This window comes from Barbus barbus, assembly GCF_936440315.1.
Source record: "Barbus barbus genome assembly, chromosome: 5".
Lineage (NCBI taxonomy): Eukaryota > Metazoa > Chordata > Actinopteri > Cypriniformes > Cyprinidae > Barbus > Barbus barbus.
The window spans coordinates 36,637,633-36,648,602 of NC_136733.1; the positions used below are offsets into that span (position 1 = coordinate 36,637,633).

General features: G+C 36.4%; 1 protein-coding gene across 2 annotated transcripts in view; it reads right to left on the reverse strand.

The window, feature by feature from the left end:
- Positions 1–9,104, reverse strand: part of LOC306869971 (GTPase-activating Rap/Ran-GAP domain-like protein 3) — a gene marked incomplete at its 5' end in the record, with an annotated part of 64,694 nt that extends 55,590 nt beyond the window's left edge. For both annotated transcript variants that reach the window (XM_079416958.1, XM_079416957.1), the window contains one exon: positions 9,004–9,104. In XM_079416958.1, coding sequence (XP_079273084.1) covers positions 9,004–9,104 — 101 coding nt within the window. The remainder of the gene's footprint in view (positions 1–9,003) is intronic.
- Positions 9,105–10,970: the final 1,866 nt, after the last annotated feature.

The following is a 10,970-nucleotide window of genomic DNA, read 5'->3' on the forward strand; positions in this document are numbered from 1 at the left end:
AATGAAATGAGCACCTCATTGTCAACATTAGAGTTCAAATTACAGGTGCTGTAATCACATACAGGTCCACACACACACACACACACACACACACACACACACTTCACCACAATACAGATACAAATACAGGAATATAACACAACAGTTAAAACCATAAAGACATTTTTAATTTAATGACATTTAATTTTTTGACTAAAGTAGCAGACAGAACACAGATGCTAATGACTATAGAAACAGACAGGTGCAAGGTAGTCACATCAGAAACAGCTAGAAGAAGCAGCAGCTGAATAGCACATTAGACAAGACTGTGTGTTTGTAATTGTGTCGCTGGAGCTACGCTTTGCATACTTGGTCAGGAAGAGTGAAGCGATGGAATACTGAAGCAGAACAAAACCATCCTTTTAGAATTTAAATGTTAATTTATTGATAGAAAACGGGAAAAATGACTCTTAGTTCCACAACTATGATGTCTGAATTGAACAAATGCGCAGTGTATGGAAATTGTGAGAAAATGAAGTGCAAAATCTTAACAGGACAAAGAAATGTTGATACAATTCAACTTTACATTAAAGTCTTTGGTAACACTTTAGTATAGGAACCAATTTTCACTATTTGCTTATTAGCATGCCTGTTATTATCATATTGGTTATAGCACTAATAAAGCACATATTCTGCATGACAATATTCTACATCCCGACCTAATACCTAAACTTAACAACTACCTTAATAACTATTAATAAGCAGCAAATTAGGAGTTTATTAAGGCAAACGTCATAGTTAATGGTTTGTTAATAGTGAGAACCGTACCTTAAAATCAAGCATGACCAAGTTTTTTATAGCTTCTGTAACTCATTATGAAATATACTAATTAATATACTAAAATGTTACATTTACTATATTTAGTAACATGCAATTCAGTTTGCATTAAGGAGAAGGTAAAAATTGCTCATTACCAAAGTCTAAGTGTTGTTAGCATACTTTAGTAACATTTAAAAAAGTATGAAATGACATTCAATTACAATAACAGTTTATAGTACATAAGAATGAGTGTGGAATATCAGCCCAGATGTGATCGCACAATAACAGGACAGAAAATTCCTCTCGCTGCTTGAAGCAATGTTAGCTCAACAGCAAAACTTCTAGCCAATATTTTTTACTGTGCCTCATCAGGTATCTTATGTGCTACTGCAAGACCTATGGCAATTCCTTTTTGTGTAAAATAAGGCCCTTTTGATAAACCAAAAGATATTTAGACTCAGTTCAAATGTTTTGTATCAACAATATGCAAAAGCCTGGTTTGACAAGCCCGTTACTAACAGCAGATCTTTCCAAAAATATCAGATGAATGGAAGAGCACCGTTAGATTCTGATCCCTGATTCTGTCTCGCTCTGTAACATTCAGACAAAGAGCTGATCCAAGAACAGGCCTTACAAATAAACTGTCTGAAACTGAATTTCTATATATTTACAAATAGAATTTATATTTGTGTGTTGTTGTTGTTTCACACACACATAAGACTTGCTTGGCTTCAGCTAGTTTATGCATCTGGTAACCTGCAAACATTAGACCTACACACGTCTGTTTAGCCAAAGTAAAAGAATAAAAAACATTGAATAGGATCATCCAATTTTAAAATGAACATAATCAGCAAATTAAATGATTTTTTTGTGTGTGCTTGGCTGTTAGCAATTTAAATAATGTTCATACAAACTGTAGGCAGATATTATCACCCCCCCCCCCAATAAAACCTTACCTATCAGTGTTCTTATACTTTAAGCAGATCATGGGTGAGTCCCTGACGACTTCTGAGGGTTGCAGAAAAAAACTCAAAATGGCAAAGTTGAAATCCTTGCAAAGGTAAAGATGTCAGTCCTCATTACCACAGAGAGAGAGAGATAGAAAAATAAAAAAAATCCTCATTGCTCATCAACAGGATCCTCTTGAGTCGACTGAAACCCTTTCACCATTCCCATCATGCATATTGTGGACCATCAGAAGATTTTCTTCATAAATAAGTGTAAGCTGATAGAATAACTGTCTGGCAGAATATTGCTCCGCGAGCTGTGCTGTTTATTGGAGTATTTGTTGTTGTCTGTGTACCTGAGAACTAGAAATGTGTTGATAGGAAATCCTGTAATGCCACACCACACCACATATCCTCTGCTCTCACTCACACATACCTTGGAGAGCAAAGATCGAGTGGGCTCAAAATCACATGAACATATTGTGTGTTTGCTTGCCAAGTACAGACTTAAGCGCAGCATGATCTTTTCCCACATAGATCAGCCTTCATCACTGACATCATGCTATTCAAGAGCAGCATTTTGCACCATCAACAAAAACACTTTCGCTCCATTCCGTATTGAGTATTCCAAACATTTGCTAGATTCTGGCTTGAATAGAAACTGGTTAAATATTTTTTATTTTGGGGTGAAAAAAAGCAGGAATAATGGCATCGGTAACAACAAAAATACTGACTATTCAGCTTAAAATGGATTTGCTTATAGGCTGATTTTTATAATAATGTATCATTACTTGCGTTGACATTTTCTATTTGCACAAAAACAATCAAAGCATCATCAATGCATTTATTTGGCAGAAGAAAACAATGCAAATGCAAAGACTTATGACTTATGAATAAACTTGGATGAATACGGTCTGACAAATCACGATTCTGACACAAACTTGCACACGCATCTAAATACACACATCTGACTCTGGCCAGCTGTGGCACAAAGATTAAGTCCTTTGATTATGATAAAGAGTGGGGTCATTCCTCATGGTGTGTGTTAGACGGGGTGACATTTTCAGTGTCCAGTCTTTGAACTGCTGGCATTTTAAAGCAGATCAGACTAAGGGCAGAGATTAGGGCTAAACTCTCTCTAAGGAAAGAAGATTGCACCAAAACATTCGTAAACAAATTCATACATACACGTTACTAATGCATTCTGATGATCAGTGTGATTATCTGTGATTACCAAGTCTCTCATTTTATCTTCAACTGTTTATTTATACATGTAGAATGTAAGAATAAGAATGCAGTTTGATGAGCAAAATGTAATGCTAACCACATTAAACCTATGCTTCATGCCATTTGGTGAATACTACAATTCCTACCATTTGTATTGTGCCTCAGTGGGTGTCATATGTGGTACTGCGACACCCATAGCAGCTAAACATCACATCATTTACTTTTCTTTATAACCCTTTGGGTAAACCAAAAGAAATGCTTTGTATAAACAGCTTGCAGAGACAACAAGTCTATCCAAAAATACCAACTGACTTGGAGAGTATGGCTAAAATTTGTTTCCTGGTTCCTTCATCTTAGTCCAATGTGTTTCAATTATTTAACCACAGTGTCATCTAGTGGTTACTTTTGTCTACTGTAGAACCAGATATAGTTGGTAGTTCATCTTGAGCTTACAAATGTCCTATAATCAGTTGCATTAAAAAAGCAGTCAAGGAAATAACTGATCAAACAGCAGCAAGCTCAGATGTATTAGGAGTGACCATACAATAAATGAAACAGGAATAATCTTGTACACCCTAGTGAAACAAAAATACAAAAATCTATTTGAAATACATCTATTTTGTGCTAAGTATACTACAAGGACATTTACATATTTATGTGCTAAATAAAAATGCCCTGCAATTGTGCCTTTGGTATAGTAAACTAGAATACTTACAGTCTGCTAAATTGGAACAACTCATTTTGTGCTTAATTCACTTTAATTATGTGGAAGTAGTGCCGAGGTCCAACTAAAGATATACTAAAGTATATTTGATTGCGCTGAAGTGGAACTATTGCAAGTATACTTTAGGTTCACTTTAAATATATTTAATTTAATGACATAATATTGAGAAATGTGCATTGTGCAATGATGAAATATTCCAAATAAAGTTCAATTATATTTCTATATCAGTAGGTCTTACGTTATATGCCAATAAATATATTAATGGATTTGAAGTATACTTAGTATGTAATAAATGTATTTTAAAATAATTATGGCATTTATTTTATTTTTTTACTAGGGCATGAATTACAGAACATATTTTAAAATAATTAAAGCAGCTACACTGATAATGCTATAAAGCCCATCACGTTATGCTTAATGGTTAAATAATTATGTACAATAAATCAAGTTTTTCCAATAAAAATAAAATTCCGTGTCTAAAACTGCAAATACTGAATTACTCAAATTAGCAGAGCTTTAAAATATCTGAATATTTTTAAAAGATCATGTGACTATATGAATTATTTGTAGATATAATATCAAAACCTTGCTATATTACTTATAAACAACTGGTGGTCACTAAACACCAGGTGGTGCAAGCTGGAACAACATAATAAAGCCTAGCTCAGAAAAGCTCAAGCAGAGTTCAGTTCCAGTCCTGCTGTAACACACCTGTCTGTATTTTTAATGTACCCCATAACCTTGATAATCTGGGTCAGGTGTGTTTGACCAGGGTTGGACGCAAACTCTACAGATCAGTAGATCTTTAGAAGCAGGACTAAGCACCCCTTGCCTCTCTATAAGATATTAGCATTGTAATATTCAGATTTTTTAAATTAGAAAACAGCAATGCAGCAATTACATTACAGTAAACACATACACAAACATCAGTTTTTTGTTAATTAACATATTAATATAATAACAGAAAGGGACATTCTCTTTACATGTGTGAAAAAATATTTCATTTACATCTGTCCCAGTCATCCAGTAACTACAATTTTTATACCTTTTACTCTTTTGTTTTGATATAAAAACCAAACCAGTGTTAACCAATTCAAAGATCCCTCACAATATCCTAACACAAATCTAAGCAACCCACACCACCAAATTTATGCTACACACACCCAATGAATGGCCTTGTGGTGGGGAGCAACCACTAGTATTTTAAACAGTGGTCTGGCCAAAGGCTAAACTCCAAAAAGCTCCATCCATCTTACGCTGGGCGCGTTCCAGGGTTGCTATAACGGGATGAGAGACTTTCCTAGTGAGGCTTCCTGGAGTGAAAAACACTAATGTGTAGGTATGCGTCTTTAAACCTTAAATGGAAGCATATGTGGGAGCGGAATGAAAGTTTACATAGGGCTGTAATCAGAGCGGGACACTTTCTTTTATTCCTCCGCTTGATTTCCGTCTATTTTCTCTGCAAATGAAGAGGTTGTGCTCGCGCACATGCAGAGACCGCACAGCTGAGAGTGATTAGTGTTAGCTGTAGTGCTAGTATTATCAGATTGGTACAAACTGCAGGGCTAACTGCACACAAGCCAAAGAGAGAAAGAGAAAGATGGCTGAAAATAGCAAAAACGGTTCATTCTTCTCTCTAATAGTCTCAAATGAGTCAAATGAGATTTGTGAGATACTACAGTATAGGTACAGGCGTAAGTTACTGGATGAGTCTGTGTTCAGTTGCTCAGTATAAAAACATTCACACTCGTGAATACACTTATGAACTCCGTATGAGTCACGGAGTGTCATCTCCACCCTAACACTCTAAATGGTGCCATGAACTTTCTCACTCTCATATCTAAGTTCATCATTCTCGCTATCAGAGAAATAACTACAGTATGCAGGGGTGAGGCAGGCTTGTGTTTGATTACTTGTTTAGAAAAAACTTTAGATTCAGAATTAGCAATGAATTTATTATATGATTATTCTTTGTATTTTTTTCATATTTTATGACATTCAGAATTTTATAAGTTATACACCAACACAAAAGTTAAACAGAAACCTCCATACGCACAAACACATTTTTATTCATAAATGCACTGTCTTTCTAAATTAAAATTTAAAGAAAATTTATTTATAAAGAAATTATTATTAATCAATATTAAAATTATTATTCATCTTATAAATTGTTTAATGTTACCATTAATATAATTTAATACGTTATTAATTGTATAATATTATTTATTTTTGTTAAAGTTACGTACAAGGTGTATTTGTGCTTGTGGAGGTTTGTGTTTAACTATTTTAACAGTGATCCTTTGTAGTATTTTCATGTGGAGAATGTGGGCAGTCCACTATTATTGCTGCCTTTTCATGGCGACGATACAAAGGAAGCAGGTATGAAAATGGATATAAAACTCTCTGTATGATCGCATTATTAGGATCTATAATACTAGTATTATTGTATATTTTACAGTGTGTCTGCTTTGAAATATATTTGATTATCTGTTGTTATTAAATATATTTCATTATTATTTAGTAATAGTAAGTGATGAGTCTGGCATTGATAACATCATTGATTTTCTAACACTTATTTTTTTTTATATTATATTTTGTATTTTTTTTGAAGGACTGAAAAAGACAAGAATAAACAACAGGTATCTTTGTGTGTTGAATGATTTATAATGTGAAGGAAACTAAAGTAACCTTTAGAGGTGTTTACAACTGATTCCTGACAGAGAGGCTGCAAAAGAAAGTAGATAAGAGAGAGCAAAATAAATGGTGCATGAAAGAGCACAGAGAGGACCTTGGAAGTAAGAGAGAGAGAAAGGAGGACTTTGTAATTAAAGAAGAGAGTTCATTGCAGAAGGAAAAAAGGAAGCAAAATAGAACAGCTGTTACAGACACGCAACTAGAACTCTATAATGGACAGCATATAGACAATTTCACCAGACCTTCTATGTAAATTGAGGTACAATACTGTGCATGTGTTTGTGTGTGGCCTTCAAAACAACTCAATGATCAAGTTATCCTCTGCCACTTGAGAAAAATGTCTTCATGATAAAACATTACGGAGGAATGAAATGAAAGCTGTGGGTCTCTCTCCTACAGATCGTTAGAGGCTAATGCATTCTCCTCCTCATCAATGTCCTTGTCTGAGCACAATAAGTCTGTCCGCAGGAGTAATTTGTTGCTTGTTTAGTAAGTGTGTAATTTGTGGTTTATATGGGAAGGGATTTGTGGAATTTATATTGAAATAAGGTACATTCCATGGAGCAAATCAAAGATATTAAGACATTTTTGCTCACACAGACTTCATGTTTCTGTATAATTACCGGTGAGTGCTTCAAATAATCACAGCTGTGGTGATATTCAGACCAACAGCACTCTTGCTTGTGTGATACTGCTTTTATGCAGTAATGGTTCAAGTTAATAATGAGATCATTTTAGTGGCTGTGTCTGAAATCACATACCCTCTGAGTAATTAAGTTTGAATAAGTACTTTGTTAAAAAAAGTGTTTTCTAAATGGTATGAATGTGTTTAGTATAAATGCAATCTGGATGTACTACATTCGTCATGTTGTCATTGTCATGTAACCTCTTGGCATCAACCATATATACATACAAATCCTCTCTCGTGGCGTAATTCAGAATGGACGTAGTAGGTCATCAATATAGCAGTAAAGTATGCATATTCAGATGCAGCTAGTCACTTGTTTAGTTTATGAATGAATCAGTGTTGTTAAACAACTCAGTTGAGTAAACGATTCAATGACTTATTCAAACAATACGTTCTCACTCCCAACTCATCACATATTGAAGCTCGCATAAAGACTTCGTATGGCTTCAGAAGACTTGGAATGCAACACGACATGTTTGTAATGCTTTTATACTGCTTGTTTATGGTCAGTTTTTGCAATAAATGAGATAAGACTGCACTTATATTTGCCTGTTACATGTTTTATTTTGTTCAGAAATGGGTAGGTTTAGGGTAGGGGTGGGGTATTAGGTGCTCTAATGAAAGTATAAATTTATATAAAATTATTTCTAAATTAATGCAAACCATTAAACTAAGACAAACAACTGAAAACAACGGAGGACCCTGCAAATTGAAAAAGCGACGGCAAGTGGTCCTGACCAAGCTTCAATATGTGACGAGTTGGGAGTGAGAACGTGTAGATTCAAAAGGCAGTCACTTATTTTGTTCCTGAATGAATCATTGACGTGAAGTTATCCGTTTGGATTGAGTGATTCAACGATTTACTCGTAAATTCATGCGCTTGTTGCCATCTACTGGTATAGTTAAGTAATCTGCAGAAAGGTTTTCTGAAAAATCTCCACCACTACAGCACAGATTGACAGTCTTGCATTAGGCTACTATACATACAGGGCCTCTCATTTCAAAATTACCTAAGGTTCAGTGGAAATATGCTTACATACTGTATTATACATAAAGTATTGTCTCAGCATAACACTGCAGTATACACCATGATGGTCCCAACACAGGCGATAAGCCAAAATGGGGTGTGACCTCTATCTTGCTCCCTCTCTTTCTATGTATCTCTCTATTTCTGACACACTACAGTTCATGTACAAAACCACCGGTGTTTGTGTTGGTGTGTCTGACACTGATGAACTACCATTACTGAGCATGAGCTTTAACATTGCTATCATTATATTCTTTCACTTTCACTGAGAGAAATGGGACACTGAAAACACAATCTTCTTGCAAATATGAGAACAGCGGGTCGATACTTGAGGTACGCATTTATAGGAAGGAACCATTCTCAATAATAATACATAGCTGTCTGAGTACACCTCCTGTTTTGCAGAAAACCCCGGATCCCCTCTCAACTGTTCACAGGGAATCCCGATGGAAAAAATGAGTTATTGCTGTTGGAGGCTGATGTCTCAGTGCTTAATGGACCAGGACTCACTTTAGATTCCCTATTAAGACTGTAAATATAGTTTATTTTCTGTATTATCTGTATTGTGCATTTTCTATTCCATTCTATTTTCTGCCTATTTCAATACTTTGAGTGCTGTATATGCTCTGGTAATATATGCTGACAATCATGCCAATAAAGCTATGTTGACTCTGAGATCCCTAGCGACAGCCTTAAGACCCTTTAATATGCTTCTGGTCCATGCCAAATCCCCCTGAAAGCTCGTCCAAACCCACACACTTGAGTAAAACATGTCTATCTCAGATGCCCTACACACTGCTGTGATAATTTACAACCCAACCATCCGGTAACCGGATGATGCGGTGTTCTGAAAATGCCCACTCCCCACAAGAAACCCCTTGCCCTTATATCAACTCACCTCGTTATTTCGAAACTGCAGCCTTTCCTGAGTAACAGCGCTCTCTTTCGCATGATCCCCGATTTCTCTCGCCCCAAGTACATGTTAATATCCGAATTCATGGTGGTGGGATAGCAGGGCACACGGGTCCTGACTGCAGGCGCAGAGACACAGAGGCAGCGCGAGCGCTGATAATGATGGTGATGCGGCTCTGCTCCGCGTCTGTCGAATGGAGAACCGGGAGGGCGCACAAAGAGAGAGTGGTATATAAGATGAACAGTGGGTCCTCCTCCACAGGAAAAGCAAAAAAGTGAGCCACACACTTTCTGCGCCAGATAAGGTATGATTTAAGTGGATAAAATGTGCTTAGTGTTGAAGAAGGGATTCGTAAACTCCATTCACACCGGTTCCTTTGGATCAGAAGTGCAAAAAGTCGTCGGCTGGATAATCTCCGGGTCGATCCCCCGTTCCCCGTTGTTTAGGGCGCGTATACTGGAGTAATATATCGCTCCAGCCGTTGAGTCTGCGCGGTCCTAATGTCTACCCAGAAGAATGGAAGAAAACACATGATTTGTTTTGTGGGGCGGCGACTCTCTCAAATGAACGAGCAAATGAACTGTCATTTTACTGGTAGTGAACATTTTCCCCGGTGAGAACAATATATCCTAATTATTGTCAAGACACTGTTTTTTTTAATGAAATAATTTCTTTATCTATAGCTAATGTGTCATCGACTACACTCTATTCTAAAGAATGTACTCAGGGAATACCTCAAGCCATCACACACAGAAGTTTAACAGCAGGCAGACACTGATACCTACACTAAGTGTGAAACAAATGTGTGTGTGCATTACAATAACTAACAACACAATAACACACACATGCCCAAGCACAAGACTTATAGGGATTCACAAAAGACTAATAGCCAAATAGAGCAGATGTTCTCTAATGGATCATAACCCAAAAATGGCTGGCATGTTTGTTCTGATTGGGTCACAGATTGCAGGAAAAAAGGGATGCTAAATGCAAATACTGTGCAACCAAGCACATAATCTTTCAGTAACATGGCAAAATGAATAAGATTATCAACATCTAAGGGGGGGGGGGGGGGGGGGGGGGGCACTTTCTGTATCTTTTGTTGTTGACATCAACTACCGTTAACTTAATTTTTACATTGCCATCTGCGTTTGTGTGTTACAGTAATTATTGAAGGGTTACTGGAAGAACTAACTGAGCATGACTCATGTTTGTCTTGAGGTCATTTTCATTGTGTGTTTTTCTCCATCTGAGTGTGTTTTAGTACATATACGACTTCTCAACATACAGTATGCATCATGAGCACATTCATTTGTTTATAGTGATGTACTTTAATCCATTTTATTTTATACTCCTCTACTGTGCAAGTACTTGAATGCCTTAGCAATACTGTAATGATTAAAGTCATGTCAATAAAGCTTTGTTGGTTTTGACTCATTTGGAGAGAGAGAAGAAGGCAGAGATAAACAAAAACGCAGAGACAGTGAGCGAGAGAGATTTTAAGCAAAGCAGCTGCCCTTGATTTATTTGGCATAGACGTCTTAGTCAGTAGAGTAATGGCAAATCCATTTGTTCTGTCAGATTATTATTTTTTTTTACTTGACAACAGCTCAGGCAAACAAGTGAATTCTAAAAAGTGACAAAAGTCAATGACATGCCTATTTGTGCTATGCATATTTTGTAAGAGAGAGATGGTGTCCAGCCTGGCCTTGTATAAGGATTCTTTGTTGTCCAGATGGTAATACTGTGTACATTTCTCTCACTGAAGGAGAACGTGTGGTGTGTGTGTGTGTAGAACTTGGCTGGGAGGCAGCGTGTTGATTTTCTGACATAGCAGGATAAGATGAAATAAGAGAAAGAAAATAAGATCTTGGTTATTGTCAGCAACACTGCGAGTAGACACAAGGTATGTGTGTGCTTAATCAGTGAGGCAGATGATTGTGATATGAAGT